Source organism: Balaenoptera acutorostrata, chromosome 4, assembly GCF_949987535.1.
Source record: "Balaenoptera acutorostrata chromosome 4, mBalAcu1.1, whole genome shotgun sequence".
Classification (NCBI taxonomy): Eukaryota; Metazoa; Chordata; class Mammalia; order Artiodactyla; family Balaenopteridae; genus Balaenoptera; species Balaenoptera acutorostrata.
In genome coordinates this window covers 7,583,241-7,602,291 of record NC_080067.1, presented here as the reverse complement: position 1 = coordinate 7,602,291, position 19,051 = coordinate 7,583,241, and the positions used below count along the sequence as shown (strand labels likewise).

The 19,051-nt window shown below is 36.5% G+C and overlaps 2 protein-coding genes across 3 annotated transcripts in view; one reads left to right on the top strand and one right to left on the bottom strand.

The window, feature by feature from the left end:
- Positions 1–10,677, top strand: part of RAB5A (RAB5A, member RAS oncogene family) — a 31,061-nt gene extending 20,384 nt beyond the window's left edge. The window contains exons 3-6 of one of the 2 annotated variants that reach the window (XM_057545804.1): positions 3,981–4,132; positions 4,440–4,562; positions 6,021–6,114; positions 9,233–10,677. In XM_057545804.1, coding sequence (XP_057401787.1) covers positions 3,981–4,132; positions 4,440–4,562; positions 6,021–6,114; positions 9,233–9,348 — 485 coding nt within the window. In that variant the 3' untranslated portion in view covers positions 9,349–10,677. The remainder of the gene's footprint in view (positions 1–3,980; positions 4,133–4,439; positions 4,563–6,020; positions 6,115–9,232) is intronic. The other variant, XM_057545805.1, reaches the window with a different exon arrangement.
- Positions 10,678–10,760: 83 nt separating this feature from the next.
- Positions 10,761–19,051, bottom strand: part of PP2D1 (protein phosphatase 2C like domain containing 1) — a 40,675-nt gene continuing 32,384 nt past the window's right edge. Inside the window, 1 exon segment of the mRNA XM_057545659.1 lies at positions 10,761–11,646. Coding sequence (XP_057401642.1) covers positions 10,838–11,646 — 809 coding nt within the window. The 3' untranslated portion in view covers positions 10,761–10,837.

The window sequence follows — 19,051 nt, the reverse complement described above, 5'->3', positions numbered from 1 at the left end:
CAAAGAGGGAGCCTATTAGACAGGCCAGCACCTGCATCTCAACGCAGCTTTGTTTTTCTTTACTTGTCGTCGCGTACACAGTAACTCTCGAAGTGATAAAAGCTGTTTCTTTGTGAAATATGGGCCCGAAAAGAAAACCAACTGCTAGTGCTGGTGATGGAAGTGAAGAGAAAATGAAGAGGTCTAAGAAAGTGATGGTTCTTAGCCAGAAAATAGACGTTTTGGATAAATTAAAGTGGTTTTGCAGATTCAGGTAAGTTGGTGGTTGGTTAATGTTGTTACAGTATTTATGTAGTAGTTTATATTTTGAGTGCTAGAATTTATTTTTACAGCTTTGTAAATGACTAGTAATGTACTTCTAGAAGCACTGAGGATTTGAAGATGTCAGCTATACTTCACTGACTTTTATGGGGGAAGTTAAATACTTTGGTAGTATTTGAAAACTTGAGAACTTTGGGAAATCTTGATGGTCTTTGTGGTATATAATGTTTATAATACTGGGTTATCCTATTCCCATAATATTTCTGCCCTTGTGGCACTACAGCACTTCTAAGTAGTTCTAATGTGTTTTTGATGGTACCCTAAAACTCATTCCACTGGCCTCTAATATTGGTCTTTTTTCTCCTCCCCCCCCCCCCCCAATTATGCTCTTTTTATCATATCACGTTAACAGTATGGTGTTACCCAGGTAAAAAGATCTTGTTGGTACTTAGAGATTGTGTTTGTTACATAATAACTTGAGTAGAGAGAGGCCTTTTGAAATAGCTATTTTTTCCCATTTGGGAACTGTATCTAGTCAAAATAGCCCCCAAATAGTTGTACATATCTTTCATGGACTTCAGCAAACTTTTTGGACATTTATATGAACTGAGATTTATTTTAGATATTGAATATGGACAAGAATAGCTAGTTTCTCAAGGAACTTCCCAGTCTAGGAGAAGATAATGTAAACCAGTGATTATAAAGTGTGAAGCATGTTCTTGCATACGGAACTCTGGGAGCACAAAGGTAGGACCTGCTTAAAAGGGGTGATGAAGGATGGCTTCGGAGAGGAGTTGAGTGAATTGATTGTTCTTGTTCTTTGTTAATTTGATAGGGATCCAGTTTCCTCCCAGCATAACACTGAAATCTGGTCACTGCCTGTGTATTGTAAGGCTGTTTCTTTGATCTGTTCCAGCCAATTTAAAGAATTTACTATCTGCTTTATTTTAGCTGACGCCTTTGGATTTTCATTTCAGTCTTCTTGCCTCTTCCAAATAATGTCTCTTTCCAATAATTTATTACTTTAATTATTATAAGAATATCTGAAGTGATATTACATAATCGTTATGGTGGACATTCTCTTCTTGTTTCTAGGTTTAGAGAGATTGCCTAAGAGCTTTGTGCAAAATGCAGGTTTCAGGCTTAAGGATAGAATGGACACTTGATACATTTTTCTTTTAATTTATTTTATTTATTTATTATTTTTGGCTGTGTTGGGTCTTCGTTGCTGCACGTGGGCTTTCTCTAGTTGCAACGAGTGGGGGCTACTCTTCGTTGTGGTGTGCAGGCTTCTCATTGCGGTGGCTTCTCTTGTTGTGGAGCACAGGCTCTAGGCGGGCGGGCTTCAGTTGTTGTGGCTCGCGGGCTCCAGAGCGCAGGCTCAGTAGTTGTGGCTCACGGGTTTAGTTGCTCCGCGGCATGTGGGGTCTTCCCGGACCAGGGCTCGAACCCGTGTCCCCAGCATTGGCAGGCAGATTCTTAACCACTGCGCCACCAGGGAAGCCCGACACTTGATAAATTTTAAGGAAGAATTCTGCGTGTATATTAGGAATATTGACTCAAATGCCCTTTTGTAATTTATTTAAATAATGCATGATTTTTCTTTTTTAGCCTACTGGTGTAATAGCTTTATATTTCTGAAAGAAGTGGTCATTGGCTGTTATTCTTTTAATATATTGGTTGGAATTTCTTTTCCTGTATCTTGTCAGTTTTGTACGTGCCTTTATAAAAAAGAATTGGTATTCTTTTGTGACATCTTTAACTGGTTTGAGAATCAGATTATATTTCCTTTAAGGCAGCATAATTAATAGTTCTTTCCCTAAGCCTAGAATTGACTTATGGAAGTGTAAATGAATCTTTTTGCTACCAGTGTACTTTGTGGTTATGGAACAAAGAAAACAAAGTTTGAATGCAAATTATAATCCAGTTTTTTTCAAGTTGCATCAAACTATGCTTGAGAAAGGGATTATATTTTGTGATCCATTCCTTACCTTTTATCCCCTTTTGTTAAAAAAGGAGTTCTGTCTTAGGGCTTAATTTTAAGTTTAAAAATACTGATTCTGCATGAGAACTTTTTGTGACTGGGAAAAAGTGACATAGTACTTTCTTGGTATCCTTTATCATAAATACAGGATTTTTAAAAATGGATATTTTTGCTAATTTTGGATGGTAAAAGAAGTTTGAATTGGAGTATATTTTAAATATGACTAGCCAATTGTGAGAATTCACAGAACCCTTAATAGAATTAACTCAAAATAAAGAAATTTCCAATCATGATGGTTGCAAAATTGAGAAGATTATAGTTTGTTGATACCAAAGCCAGTACAGCAGTCAGTTGACCTAATAAAAATAGCACAGAAGATAAATGTTATGTCTAATATGAAAGAGATGTAAATCAAATTAGACTTGGTTTATTCAGCACATTGGTATTAACTAGTAAATCTCTTAAGATTGACATCGCTCGTAAACTGCTACAATTTACAGGATTGGATCATAATTCTCTTGCATGGGAGGACAGAGTTTTTGAAAACTTTATAACTTAATTCTATGCCAGTTTCAGAGGAGTTGAATACACCTTGAGCTGAAAGAAAAAGGAAGGCGCATACCAACTAATATTGAGTGATAGAGCAGCAGGGTTTAACTACTAATGTTAATGAAGGAAAGGAACTGTAAGGTGTGCTTACTGTTGGCCAGCATGCTGGGGAAAATGGCTGTGTGTAGTTCTTTGGTGCAGCTAACAACATTTAAAAACTTACTCTAAGAGTTATATTTTAAAGTTCAATTCACTTGATTATAATGTACCTCTTATAAATCAATTTCTTATTTTCAGAAGTATCCATGTGGTGTCTTTCCTGATGTTTATTAGAGCCAAGAGAATCATACTTATAATAGACATTTTACTTCGTATTGTTCTCAGGAAGCAATTGAGAAAATAAATGATACAGTAATTCTTTGCAAGATGTGACAGCAATCTGTTAATTTTAAAAGGAGGAATATCATTATAAAATGCTACTTTCTTATTAAGATTAAAATCTCAGAAAAGAACAGATGGAAAAAGTACAAATAACAAAATCCATACGGCAAGGAATGAAAGCTAGGAGTTAATATTGAATCTCTATTAAACATTAAACACTAAACATAAACACATTAAACATAAAACATTAACACTTAATTAAAATTAAGTCTAGGTTGAGGTAATAACGATTACAAAAATTAGTGTCGATGTTTTGATGGAATAATATAAAAAATATATTGATTAGTGGTAATGGACTGGGACTAAATTCCCAGATTATGCCAATTAAACCCAGGAGAATGGAGCAAGAGGTATGCTCTTGTCAGTACAGATGGTAGTTATAGGTATGCTGATCCACCTTCCCCCCGTTTTTTCAAGAATATCAGTATATATATTTCTTAAATCATGTGACAATTTAAAGTTTTTAAATACACAATTTGTAAAACAATTTAAGAGCTTTAAAAAACTTATTTAATATTACAACACACTTTTTAAGAATGTAGGAAACACTTTCAAGCTGTGATTTTACTATGAAGGTTTTATATGTAAGCATATATTTATCTAGCTTTGAAGCATAGATCTTACAGGTATTTAAAGCCACTATTAACTGTGGGTGCGCAGTATATCAGGTTTCTAGGTGTTTTCTGTAGTATTAAAATATTAGTAGGAAAATGATAAACTTATTGCAGACATTTTCTTCTTTCAGCTGCTTTTCTAACCCAAACAGTGTGTCTTGATGACACAACAGTAAAGTTTGAAATATGGGATACAGCTGGTCAAGAACGATACCATAGCCTAGCACCAATGTACTACAGAGGAGCACAAGCAGCCATAGTTGTATACGATATCACAAACGAGGTAAGTGGAAATGCATTCTACAGTGAAACTTGTTTGAATATCCGTTTTTGGTATTCAGAATTTCAATTATAGAAAAGATTTTTTCTTAATCTTTTTTTGTTAGTCAAGCATGACATTTCTGCCAAAGCTTTTATGAAATAGAGAGGCTGATTTTAAAAAATAAGATGCAGTTGTCTCAGCTACTACAGTAGTACTAAGAATTGCTTTCCAGGAGTCACACTGGACAGTCTTTAAAGCCTCGCCTCACAGACACGCTCCCTAGCCATTCTTTGAGCCTGTGCCGAATAGCTGTTTCTTTGTTTCCCAGGAGTCCTTTGCCAGAGCCAAAAACTGGGTTAAAGAGCTTCAGAGGCAGGCCAGCCCTAACATTGTTATAGCTTTGTCAGGAAACAAGGCTGACCTCGCAAATAAAAGAGCTGTCGATTTCCAGGTATGTTGAATTTAACTTTCACTTGGAGGCGCATATTTTTCTTCTGTACCCACACTTGAATTACAGTTACAATTTTAAAACGTTGCAAATGATAGAAAATTTTTAGATGTGTACTGTGTAATAAAATCTCATGATAAACTTGAACTTTTAAATATCTTTATTTAATTGTAATATATAAGTTGATTCAAAGATTTTGTTGACCTAAACAATTACAAAAGAAGTAATTGTTCACAAACAGTGTGGAAATATATAAAGCAAAAGGTGATTGCCTCCTACCCTAATCCCTCCAACCCCACGTATACTTTAGTATCCTTCCTAACTTTTTTTATCTACCTGTATATATATCACCACACATATACATACCTACATACACACATACATATATGTGGTGGTTCTTAAAAGGGCCTTCAAAAATAAAAGCTTTAAAAAATCCAGTGTGTATGTTATCTAATATAGCTAATTAAGAGTGTTCCCAGCTGCAAAATAAAGTACAGTCATTTAAAATAAAGCAATGTCTCTAGTTAGACATTTTAAAACTTGCCCTCCTCTGGCTCTTCAGCTTCTCTACCAGAGAAGTTTGGTTATGGCCATTATATGTACAATATCAGTGATGGGTTAATGTTCTTTTTTGATGATGGAGTACACGTACTGGGAGAAAGGGCACTAATATTTCTTGCACCATTAGCTAGTAAACTGAGCCATCTACACATGTGGTTTCATTTAATTCTGGTGACAACCATGTGAGGTATAGTATCTATTACTCTTTCTAAGATAGGTACCTCCTCAGCATAGAGAGGCAGATAGCGCACTTACATTATAGTCACAAGTGGCCCTGTCACATAACATTTCAAAGGAACCTCATTTTTTTTCTTTATCAAATTGGAATGATAATTGGTTGTTTCACAACAGCTGTGAGGATCAAAGGCGATAATACACGTAAACTGTAAAGCATGACAACGTAAAGTAGTAATAGAATTTTCAAAGAATGATTCATGACATATTCAAAATTAAAATGTTGCGTGTGGAAGTCATTCAGAATTAAATACAAGGATACCATTTAGTGGTTGAAGCCAGTGTTAAATATTTGGTTTCCCTTTACCTTCCTTGCAAATAACGAGCATAGGTAAAATTGCCATAAAGATCAAAGAGAGTTTTATATTTAGGATTGTGGTCCCTCTCTCCAAAACTCGTCATCTGAAAGTAGATTTAATGTGAGACCAGATAAAGTAGGATGGGATAGTGCAAGAAGTTAAGGCAAAAGGGAAATTATAAACTACGCAGTACTCTTACCCTTGTTTTACTTTTAACTATAAATAATTGCTTATTATACAGTTGTTGGTTATAGGTGATCAAGTTGGAGTAGTAATAAGGAAGCCTCTTGTTTTCTATAACAAAAATAAGGCAGGTATAGTAATAGTATGTGCAAAGGATATATCTCAGTTTTTGTTCTATAAACAGGAAGCACAGTCCTATGCAGATGACAACAGTTTATTATTTATGGAGACATCAGCTAAAACATCAATGAATGTAAATGAAATATTCATGGCAATAGGTAAGATTAACTTTTTTGCAAACAGTAAAAATATAGGTAGAACAAGTTACACTGGGGGCATATTTGGTTTGACTGTCTTTTTTTTAATTCTTGGAATTTTGTTTTGTTTTTAATGATTATACTACTATCCTAGATTTCTTTCAGAAGCATTACTTTGTTAAGCATATTGTTAAATTTGAAAAATTATTACCCGTTAGGTTGCAGTGCTTTCAGTTTAGTTAAGTTTCTTCTAGGTGAGTGGAAAGCCTGAACTTGGAGCTGATAGTTCAAGCAGATAGATTTTCTAAAGATTTCACTGAAAATTTTGGATAAATACATGTTTTTCTATTAGATTATAGTTTTTATATAAAAGGAAGATAAACTCAGTAACGTTTTTCAATGCAACATATAGGCATGATGAGATTTGTTTCTTACTGATCAATAACTATTTTCATCTCTCCTTTGCTCTGAACACTTTTTGTTTATTTTTCAGGTTCTTTTTAAATCATTGATTACTGACAGCTATAACACAGACAAGTACATTGTACATACAGATTTAACAAATTGTTTTAACGCAAATACTGTAATGGAGAAAGTTTCAAAGCACTGAGGCACAGAGAGAACAAGGAAAGCAAAACAATATCCAGGCTTTCTATTGCCTCCATGGTCATTTGATCCTACACTGGGCTCTTACCTTTCCCCTAAGTACTTTTAACTAATAATGATTGCTGTTGCACAGTTGTTGATTATAGGTAATGAAGTTGAAGTCTATAACAACAATTAAAATATTTTTATTGACCCTAGCCCCCTCCTAGTAGTTTTCGGGTGCAGATCCCATGGGAGGGGTCTACCGTGGTGGCTCTCACAGTCTGCTGCGTCCACACTGTCCGTGTGCCAAGCGCTCATCTCATCCCACAACACCTTTTATTATACAGCAGTGATTATTAACTGGGGTGTCCACATCCTTGGTCCCAAATAAGTGTTCTTTTATACTGAAGTCATACAAATTAACCAGTTAACAGCTGATTCGGAGGCTAAAGAAAACCCAATAAGAGCTGCAGGTACTGTCATGTTATCTTTCACTAGATGAGAGAGTTTAGTGGTGGCTTCATTTAGGGAAAAACTTGCCTGTGTACTGTGTAAAATATTTTCCTGAGAAACTCAGGCTTGCATTTTATTAGGGAAATACTAGCATAGTTGTGAAGGATTATGAGACAATATATAGTTGTTGTTGTTTTTTTAATAAATGGGACAGATCACACCCACAACCACGTCTGAAAAGTTAGGAAACAAGGAGATAATAGGGCCCTCAAATCAGGCTGAACTTTTAAACCTTTCTGATGCTATTAAGACTCCACCAGATGGGCTTTATTTAATTTGTACCTTTTATTTAGACTTGCTAATAAGGTTATTTCTTTCGATCAGAAAGTAGCCTACGTATTAGAGCTTTCATTTGCTTTTCTAAAATTAGAATGTTTCTTTCCTTGAAAGAAACATTCTAAAATTAGAATGTTTCTTTCCTTGAAAGAAACTGCAAGTATAAATTGAGTTGTAACCTCTCCATTAGTAACTTAAATAAATCACACAGTGAACTCATATTTGTACTTTTGATGGGTTCCCAAGTAGAGTACACTTGTTTAGTGGGAGAGTCTACAATAAATTTATCATCTGCTTTTAATTTGATAAGGTCTTCAGTGGCTTTTTTCATTGCACATCTTCCTTAACTTGATTCAGGATTTTTAGCTTCTCACAGTCCTAATCAATTCAGGGTCAGGTTGGTAAGCTGCAATTATTTATATACAAAGCAGACAGTACCAGCTTCGCTTTGGGTAGCACTCACTAAGATAGGAGACAGGAGACTACTTCTTTTGAGACCCCCTGAAGATATGTTTTAGTTCATCTTCACACAATAAAAATTAACCAATACAAGTTAAAGGTTCCTCATTCCAGTTTATTTCTTTCAGCCTCCTAATTTCACTCAGATCTAATTACAAAAAGCCCTTGCAGAAGTATGCCAAAGGGAGAAATGATCACTTAGTCCAAAACCTAATTTGGTATTAATTATAATAAAGTTTGTAATGTTAGCCTACTCTTTCTCCTGGCGGGGCTTTGTTTGTAAATACATTTGACTGGAAGTTTACCATTTTATTACCATTTACACTACCATCCCTAGAGCCATTCCTAGAGAAGTGGCCCAAGGGAACGCTTTTCTTCCCAAACCTCAGTGCTCCTGGCTCCCAGATCCAGTGCCCAGCCCAGCATCTAGGATTCTAAAGATGATTAATGCTATCGTGGAATATTACAACAAAGAAACTGTAAAAGATCCAGAACACAACTAGGCATTTAGATTTTGAAGTAGATCTTGTTCAGCTTTTGTGTAACCTCACAGCTAAGGTAAAACCTAGAGTCTTACCTCAGTGATGTATCCCCAAGGCTGATAGAAACCAGTGTGTCTAGCCACCCTTACAGTCGGTGCTCTTAGAGATATTTAATGTTTAATGAATCCCAACACATCAAGGATCTTTGGGATCCAAGCAAACTACATATAGCGGGTACATTTTCTCATCAGTGGGAGCCATACTCCAGAGAACAGCTGTTAAGCTCCATAGCAGTTAGCAAAGCTAAAGCCATAACTGCCAGTTGTGGGGCTTTGTCCAAATGTGTGGCAAGCCATGCTTATCTGGCTCAAGATTGGAAAATGTTTTTTTGAGATAGTGCCTTCAGGATCAAGTCCATGTATATCAGGCAGAGCTACTGTTGAATCAGATTAGGATTCTTAATCAGTCACAAGAGAGGAAAATGATAGATGTTTGAAGGGTAAAGTCTATAAGTGGAGAAAATAGGAGGTACAGTCTGTCATGATATGGGGTAATAATTTGCACAGTAGAGGACAAGTTCTCCTGGGGTGATGGTATTTGTTTATATCCTGACTTGTTCCAGAAAGTTTGTGGCAGTCCAGAGAACATTGATGGGTTGGAGCTGAGCTTCTTTATTATAAACGTAATGGCTGGCCATTATTTTTAGGAACTTACTTAGATTTTCTTTAAAGTACAACTTTTCTGGTATTGTTAAGTGAATCTATATAAAGAATTAAATACAGCTATTCTAATTGTGTTTATTCTGATAATTTATCTCTCAGCTAAAAAGTTGCCGAAGAATGAACCACAGAATCCAGGAGCAAATTCTGCCAGAGGAAGAGGAGTAGACCTTACTGAACCCACGCAGCCAACCAGGAGTCAGTGCTGTAGTAACTAAACCTCCGGTTTAAACTAACTGGAATGTTCTTCTGCTTCCTAATTGTTAATAACAGTGGAATTGGAGCATTTAACCAGCCCAGTATGACTTCCAAAAAGAAGAGACTTACGATAGTCAAGTTTCTAATACAGAATTATTTTAAGTGTTTTGAACTTAATTTTTAATAACATGCATGTGACCCTCTGACTAATGTTTCAGCAGTGAAAGGGGAAAATGAGAGCTGTGTGTACACTTACTTCCTTGGAATGTTAGTGGGACTCATGTCTCTTCACCAGGGATATAAACAGATGACTCTGAACCCACAGGTAACCAGCCAGTTCTGTGAAAAAGATTTGGAACTTACTCATTTGGGCTTTTCAAAAAAAATTCTTTCTTTGGAAGGAGGTTCTAAAGGTATTTATGCTTAGCTACGATATTCAGGCCACCTGTAATTTCTCTTAGTATCCTTATTTAAAGTACACATTCCACATTTTAACAAATTAGCCACAAGGAAACAGTCCCACATCTTCAGGGGGAAAAAATGAACATTAGTGGCATCTAAATTATAGCTAGTCCTGTTATTTTTTTAAATGGGGTAAAAAAAAAAAATCATACGTAACCCTGTCTTATTTTAGGAATATGAAAACTGATAAAATGCATCTTAAAGAATAGTGTTCCCTTCAAACATGTAAGTTCTTCAACAAAAATGAAACAAACCAGGTGTCTGTGATTTCTGTTTAATCGCTGCTGGCCATTACATAGCTTTTGTTGTTTGGGAGTAGGGAGGGGCTTTTGTGCCCTTTGGACATAGAAATAGTCAATGCACTAACAATTATGTACATTCAAACTTGATTATTTCAAATTCGATCTTCAGCTGTACTGTAAATAGGGTACTGCATTGTAGTCTCCATATATGTTTATTACTTTTCTGTAATATTTAAGAGTTGCTTAAAAGTATACAAAATGTACAGTTACTAAAACAGCTAATTTTTTCCTTCTCTCCCCCTTTGAAAGGAAGGGGCTTGAATTGTTCCTACCTGGCTAGAACCATAATAAACAATGTACCAGTAATTTGTAACATAAGTATTGGATATGTTAGTAACAATCTTGCAGCCTTGTTTTCCAAAGTTCATTTTATTTTGATCAGTTCAGTATATTGCACTAATTGTTTTAGGTATTTTCATTATATGAAATCTACCATGTGTCAGAGATGATTTAATCTATTTAAATGTTGAACTGCTAGCAGAACTTGTACATTTACAGTAATTCAAAATTAGTAAGGAAAACAGTTCACCAGTGTTTAGTTTTATATTGAGGTGCTCAGGTTGGAATAAAGTGGTATAAAAAGCAGGTACTGGTTTTTCTCTTTTTTGGCATGAAACAGTGAACATATATAAATGGTACTGTATAACCCACAATCTGCTTTTATATTTCCTTTACTACATTCTTAAAAATGATTTGTGTGGTGTTGATATGTTATCCTAGCATCTGGTTCACTGAAGAATTGTCTTCATGTTTTTGCTCTCTGGAGATACTCACTTCCATTGAAAAGCGTGACCATGACTGTAATGTTGTCTCTGGAGCCAGCCGCCAAAGCAGCACTTACAAGTTCACGGCTGATATACTCAGCAGCACCTCCATAGAAACTCATAGTGCATGATCCTTTCTCTTTTTCACTTGAGTCTTTTGGCACACCATCTACACTGGTCGGTCCATCAGTTTCTTTCTCACTGCAAGGATCACGCTTAGTCATTTTTGGTGGAAATGTTCCTATATTTTTCAGGTTACGAATAGAATATTTTGAATCTGACAAATTTTCTTTTGAATTTATAGTTGAGGCACGTTCTTCAGATTTGCACTGAAACACTATGTGGATGTTAGTTTCTGGTTTAGATGTGTTTCGTTCATCGATTGGGAAAAGCAGAGACCCTTTGGATGGTGACAGTTTGTTTCCTGTGATAGAACACTGTGCTTCTTTATATACTTGAAAAGCTGTCATTGTCAGTGCAGTGACTTCCTTTGTATCCAGAACTTCCCAGAGTCCATTAGTAGCTAAGATAAGGAATTGACATAAGTCATCTATAGGCACAGAAATAGTTTGAGGTGCTGGAATAATGAATTTTTTCAGTTTGAGATTTCCATGAAATCCAAGTCCTCGTGTGGTTTTTATTTGCCCTTGTAGGAGCCCGTATGGTTCATGTGAACTAATTATTGCTCCATTCTGAAGTACTCTTCTTCTTTCATCTGTGTTTCGTGTAGTGTGTTCTTTGGTTAGGCAGAAGCCTTTCCCATTTCTGCATAAGACTGCTTGCACATTACCTAAAAGATTTTTAAAAATTATCCTTGAGATTTATAACCATTTATATCAAAGCATGCTGTTAACTTCATAAATAGAAATCAGGCCGCTTAAAAATATTTTTAAAATATATGTAGTATTGATATCATTATTAGAAGATTTACAGTAATTCAGATTTCAAACTGGGGCTAATTTATTCCTCATTTTTAAGCAATTTAGTGTTTAAAATACTGAATTTAGTATTAAAATAACTGAAACTACAGATAATGAAAAATAAGTAATTTTTTTATGAAACATCTTCTGAGTGTTACATATTTGTAGAATCAAGAATTGAACTTTTTTATAACCAACATATTCCACAGAGCAGACATTTTAAAAATGTTTTAATAAATGCCTTTTCAATTAAAAATACAAACTTTGATTTTTTTCTAAGAGTGCAGTTTGGTAAATTTTTAACTGGTCAAAGTTAAAACCTGAATATATTATAGGTATGGGTGATTAAAAAACTAGAAAGCCACTGTTAATGTCCATCTTATTAGGTTTGTTATGTGTGTTAAAAAGAAATTAAGTCAGCCCCGTGAAGAAAAAAATAGCGTGTTATTAATGTATTAAATGGACAAAAGCTAACCAACATTAAACCCTTTGATTGAAAACTCAGGTATTAAAAATCTGATTGTAGTTTGTTCATGGTTCAGATGAACCTGTGATGTGTGCTTTATTAACATCTTAAGAAAATCTGAACATAATGCTCTGAACAGATTGAAGGATGGTTGTATTACCAAAATTTTCTTTGGTATACAAAAAAAGACTCAATCTTTTAGTTTGTTAGGAAAAATTGACTTTCCCAAGTTTTTAGGAACATAATTGTATATTTATAATACCTATGAGAGTTAATATTGCTGGAATCATAGGCAAAATTTACATTAGAATATTCTGATTTCAAACATGGCACTGCACTTGGAATCAGAATTTTGTTGTCGCAGGCCTTCATTTCTAATCCCTTAACGTTTTAGGTAAAGGGATTTAGGTTTCAGGAGGTAAGGTTCACACACCTAATATGTTGGACAGAGCCTGAGCTGGCGAAGCATTAGTGTCAGGCATAGAGTGAGCCTATTGGCTCATTTACATAATGGCAATTGTTAATATCTGAGCTATTGGATGGGACCAAAAGATGATTGTGTGGAAAATATTTTGGAAACCTGATAGCTGTATAAATGAAAATCCTCAAAACTGAATGACCTCTTTGATTTGTGGTTTGGTTATTAATATTTTCTATTAACTTTTTTGCTGGTCATTCTGTTTACACTCTGCAGAAGAGAAATCAGTAAAATAATTCTTGATCTGCTGAGTTTTAAATTATTATTGTACCAGCAAAGCAGCATGGGTTGGTATTGAACATGCCAACTGGGTAGACTGAATTGTTCTCTTAGGAGAACATATGGTTCAGTTCCTCTTTTAAATTAGAAAATTTCTTTGTGTACCTACACGTATAAATAGTGCGACCATAGCTCTGGAAACACGGGCTCAAAATAGTCAATCCACTGACTTCCAAATGTTTTATTTGCATGTGGCAAGCCAAAGCTCACTCAGCAAAAAGGAAAAGCATTGTGTTTCTTCTGTGTGATTTGAAAAGCATTTAATATGATTATGTAGTTACAGTGGAAGGGTAATACATTGGTATTTTGATTTTAGTTGCCTCTGCAGAGAGCTTGGTAAACATACTTTATGTACTACTCTTTGCCTTTTTTTTTTAATTGCTGTGCTACAGAGTAGGAAATGCCATTTTCGTTGATTTTATTATTGTGAACATCCCTTAAGCTCAGCACAATAAAATTTTCTAGAAAATGAGGACAGTAAGTAATGGCTGCAGGTTTTGCCCTGCCATTGACTTGCTATCTGACTTTTGAGTTATTTAATTACTTGGACAGTTTATTCATCCTGATAAATGGTGCCTTCTGACTAACTCACATCCTTAACCTGTGTGAATTTGCATGAAGGAAGAAGAAAGTGAAGGAGAAGTACCCAGTGATTCTCAACTATTCGTGCATAGCTCAGGAAATAGAGGATAATAAGAGGCCCTGGAAGAGGATCACTGGAATAGACATGGCAAAAAAGTGGATATGCAGAGTTAATAGTTCTATTTCCTGAACCTCGGGTTGCATGTGCTGTCAGTTGCAGTAGGGGTTGTTGAAAGTGGTTGTCTACATTAAGCTGAAAGCTAGAATAGGATAATGAACAAAGAGCTTCAAGGAAGATGGGAAATTGGAGGGAGATTTAAAAATAACACTGTATCCATGTGTCTTGGAGAACTGAAGGAAGAGAGAGGAGCAAGACGTGACAGTTTGAGAGACAGATTGGCTTTCAAGAAGGGTTCCTGTAATATCTGGAGGAAATGAGAATAACTAAACAGTGAACTGTGATGAAGAAGACCTTTACACAAAAATATAATGAATCTGAGCATAAATAAGTATTCAAATTCCTAGACACAAAGTTACCAGCTTTCAGTAGTTGGAGAGAGGGAGCTGTTCAGAAAAATGTTACCGAACAAAAGTGGAACCTGAAACTAACAACATTGTAAATCAACTGTACTCCAATTTAAAAAAAAACGGAATAGTGTTACTGGAAGGGCAACATGTTTAAGGACATTAATGGGAACTAAAATGAACTGATTTGAGATGATATTTAAGCCTTTTTAAGATGACACGTATGGGGGCTTCCCTGATGGCGCAGTGGTTAAGAATCCGCCTGCCAATGTAGGGAACATGGGTTCAAGCCCTGCGCCAGGAAGATCCCACATGCTGTGGAGCAGCTAAGCCTGTGCGCCACAACTACTGAGCCTGCTCTAGAGCCCACGAGCCACAACTACTGAAGCTTGTGCGCCTAGAGTCCGTGCTCCACAACAAGAGAAGCCACCACAATGAGAAGCCCCCACTCGCCGCAACTAGAGAAAACCTGTGCGCAGCAACAAAGACCCAACTCAGCAATAAAAAATAAATAATAAATAAAATAGATGACACATATAGTCAGGCAAAGTGTTCCTTATGCAGAAGGCAATGACATAACTGCCTTCTGCAATTGCTGGGTTGTCTCTAGTTTGTGAAAAGGAGGAGTGTCCCTGTCAACTTCAGAATGACCTCTGGAATCCCAAACGGAATTCTAGATCTGAATGGGCAAGATCTTTTTTTTTTTTTTTTTTTTTTCCAGATGAGGCCATGAAGGTCATTTACTGTTGAAAATAATGAAGTTTTAGGAAAGGACTGGAGGAAAGAGTAAGAGAAATGTTATATGGTGGTGAGAAAAGGAAACATCCCTAGGATGCATGAGTGCCCTGGATAAAAAGATGGCTTGGCTTAGAAGCAGCAGCATGAGGAAGAGGAGAGACTTGAGAGCTCGATACTTGGGACTTCAATCCCAGTTTTGTCTGTGTGACTTTCATTAAGTCACTTTATTTCCGTGAGTAACAATTTACCACCTGCAATATTTTTTGTCGAGTTTATATTTAAGGAGGTAATTTAATAAGTAGACACTTGACAAAGGTTATTTTCCTTTGTGTTCCATGAAGGGGGAAAGCAGGTGAAGAGAGTCTATCCAAAAGAGATTGAGATGAAGCTATGAATGTTTCATTTCAGACCCATTTAAAAAAAACTTACAAGAAAATCCTTACAAAGAGTTACAGGCTTAAGGGAGTAGGGAGCAGGAACTTGGAACTTGGGAAATGAGGAAATAGTTATTGGAGAAAGAAAAAGGAGCAGTTGAAAAGCAGCTTAAACAAACTAAGGAAATTTAAACCCTAGTGAAGTATCCCTAAAATGGAAGCATAGTAGAAATACCTGTAGATGAGGTTAGGAAAACAACTTACATCCAGTTTTTTCAGGATTCTAATTTTGGCAAAAGAGGCTGAAATTGTACTCATGGGTGCCAGGTTTTGACTCTTCCTACTGGTGATTAGCATGAGAGCCTTATTGATGTGCAGCTCGTTTTCACTGTATGTTCAAAAGATTCCTTTGATTGTTTTGTAAGATGTGTGAGCATGAAACTCATGTTCACCATTTTCCAACTGGAACCTAACTACTTCACACATCAGTCTCAACTATCTGTCAAATATTTGTTGATTATATTCTCAGAATCCAGTTTGTATATATGGGAGTCCACATATATACAAACCAACATACCCCAAAAAAGGGAGATGGGGAAGAAAAAGTCTATAAAGGTCAGTGTTATTTAAGAATATGTATATGTGTGTGTATATATATATATATATATATTTTTTTTTTTTTTTTTTTTCCCTGCTTAAGATAAAGTGATTCTGGAGTTGAATTAGGTTTTAGGGGAAAAAGATGGGGCTGGAAGTAATTTTAAAAGCAAATTATTAAACCACTAAGGACAATCACATCTAGAAAGGAAAATCACAACAAATGAAAAGATCTTCAAACACAGCATCAGTTGTGAATGAGGAAGGTGAAGACACATAAGAATGAAGGGACACCTTAGAAACAGGAAGCTGCTGGTGTTCATTTGAAGTAATGAGACTTTAAAGGACATGGGTTCTGGCTCACTTACTAATAATATAACCATATATAATAAGACTTTGGTTAGCCTCAAGCTTCTATTAAAATGGGATCATTCTTACCTCACAGGTTGTGAGGATTAGATAAAGGAGTCATTGGTAACCTTGAGAAGAAGAGAGAAGAAAGGGGGCTTGAGGAACAAATAAAGAATTGTGAGGGCTTCCCTGGTGGCACAGTGGTTAAGAATTTGCCTGCCAATGCAGGGGACAGGGGTTCGAGCCCTGGTCTGGGAAGATCCCACATGCTGCAGAGCAACTAAGCCCGTGAGCCACAACTACTGAGCCCACATGCCACAACTACTGAAGCCCATGCGCCTAGAGCCCATGCTCCACAACAAGAGAAGCCACTGCAATGAGAAGCCCGCGCACCACAATGAAGAGTAATCCCCGCTCGCTGCAACTAGAGAAAGCCCGTGCACAGCAACGAAGACCCAATGCAGCTAAAAATTTTAAAAATTCTAAAAAAAGAATTGTGAGTAATAGGGAAGTAGTGGGTAAAGTCATGCTTGGCCTCTGGATCTAGAGTGAGCTCACAGGACAGAGAACAAGGACACTAGGGGAAAAAAGGTAGTTTCTTGGGCCTCATTAAAAGAAAGTATTAACAAATATGTATAATCTAGACATAAAGATACTGAATAACAGATACACTAAAACACTCAAATATAAAGGAGCAGTAATGTGCCAGTGTGGGTCTTGGATTGACTCTCCCACTGAGAATAGGAAAATATCCTGGATAACGTATATACTTTTAAGTCATATACATTGATGAGCTAGTAAGAAAGTAAAAAAACTCCCGTCAAAAGAATAATGGCTGAATCCCAGAGTATGCCGAGAGCAAAAGCCAGTTTTTACCTGAGAGCATTTATTGAGCTGAATAAATGAGCTTAGACTTTTCACGGGGTTATGGAACAGGAAGCAAAACCTAGGGCTTGTTCAAGGTGGGGAAAACTAGTGGTTCTCCTCAACAAAGCTAGGAGCCCAAAGAACCATGCCCTCACTGAAACACTGAACCAAAAATAAATATATGCCTCTCACCCACCATGCAGACTGCCAGAATAATGGACTATTTCAAACTGATGCTGAACAGTGGAGGAAAGAAAGGGAACCACAAAGAATTTGGAACCACCAACCTTTGTGTATGTGTAATCTGGAAAATCTCAAATCGATTATTTAACTCAGATTGATAGTGTTAACAGGCAGGGATCAGGCAGTGGCCAGTGCATAGTCAGGATGACACAGGCTTCAAATAAATCCCCCCAAATATAAATTATAGGGGATTTTTCTGCTTCTGGCCAAGATAAAATAACAGTGACTGGATTTACCCTTTCATCTGTGTTGAGACAGAACTGAGAGTCCAGGGAGAGCAAGGCACCTAGAGTTCACCTAGGAAAGAGTTCCAGAGGGAAGGATGTTGCACAGAGACTGCCAGAGATCTGAAGAGAAGCCTCCTCAAGTGTTTAGTAGGTTACTGATCAATGTGTGTGTTTCAGGAAACCACCTAACACTGGGAAAGAACTATCTGAGAAGGATTAGAGAGAGTGAGTATGATTTTATTTGGAAAAAAAAGAGTCTTTGCAAGTGTAATTAAGTTAGGGTCTTGAGATGGATTATCCAAGTTGGTCCTAAACCCAAGAAGTGTCCTCAGAAAAGAGAAGAGGCACACAGGGAGAAGAGTAGGAAGCTAGTGAAGATAGAGGAAGAGATTGGAGGAGTTTTTTGCAGCCACAGGCTAAGGAGTGCCTGGAGCCACTGGAGAAGCTGAAAGAGGCAAGGAAGAATTCTTCCCTGGAGACTTCAGGGGAAACAGGGCCTTGCAAACACCTTGATTTTGGTCAACTAGCCTCCAGAACTGTGAGAATGGATTTTCGTTGTTTTAAGCTGCCAAGTTTCAGCTAATTTGTTATGGCAGCCCTAAGAAACTAAAACAGCAAGCATGCAAATAAGTAGGGAAATACTACCCATAATAAAATGAAAAATCAATTGAAACCAACCCAGAACTGACGCAGATGTTGGAATTAGTAGGCAAGAACTCTCAATGTTATAAGTGCATTGCCTGTGTTCAAAAAGTTAAATACAGACATGGAAGATAATTTTAAAAATCAAACTTCTGAAGATGACAAATACAAAATTTAAAATGAACAATACACTGGATGTGATTAACAGCAGATTCAATATTGCAGAAGAAAAGATTAGATATTGCAGAGTAAGGATCTCTGAAAATCTACTCCTCAGTAAAAGGAATGAGAGCACTGGCAAAAATTGTTAAAGTCAACTTTTCTAAAATGCTGGAAATTAACCAAAGGCTTGCAAAAATCTGAGAAACACTGAAGAGAAACAACTGACCAAAAAAGTAGGTAAAACCAAGTGGTCATGGCCTTGTAACTTGGCCTACTTCGAACCACTTCTCTTCAGCTCTGCAATAGCCTTGAAAACCAAACATTTTATAGTGATGCTAGCTCTGAAAATCTACAGTCTAGCAGCCTCTGCAGGAGAAAGGATGGCTTTGGACCTCCCTAAAAATATCTATCCCTGGAGAATTGTCATTATGTGAACTATCTTGCAATTCCCTGAAGAAAGCTCCATTCTCAAATCTTGTCATCATTTGACTTGACTCAGAGCTTACTATATGCAAATAACTCATCCTCAGCGTGTTTGCCAAAAACAATCAGCAGCAATTGTTTAAAATCACACTTGCCTGAGGGAGTGAAAGCATCTGGGGATGACAAGAGGCTGACCCCCCAAAAAGTATAAGAAAGAGCTGAGGAATGAGAACCTATAGAGGATTTTGAAAAGCTCAAACATACTCCTGGGAAAACAGAAGAGCATGCACATGTGCAGGCTGTACACATGCCCAGGACCTG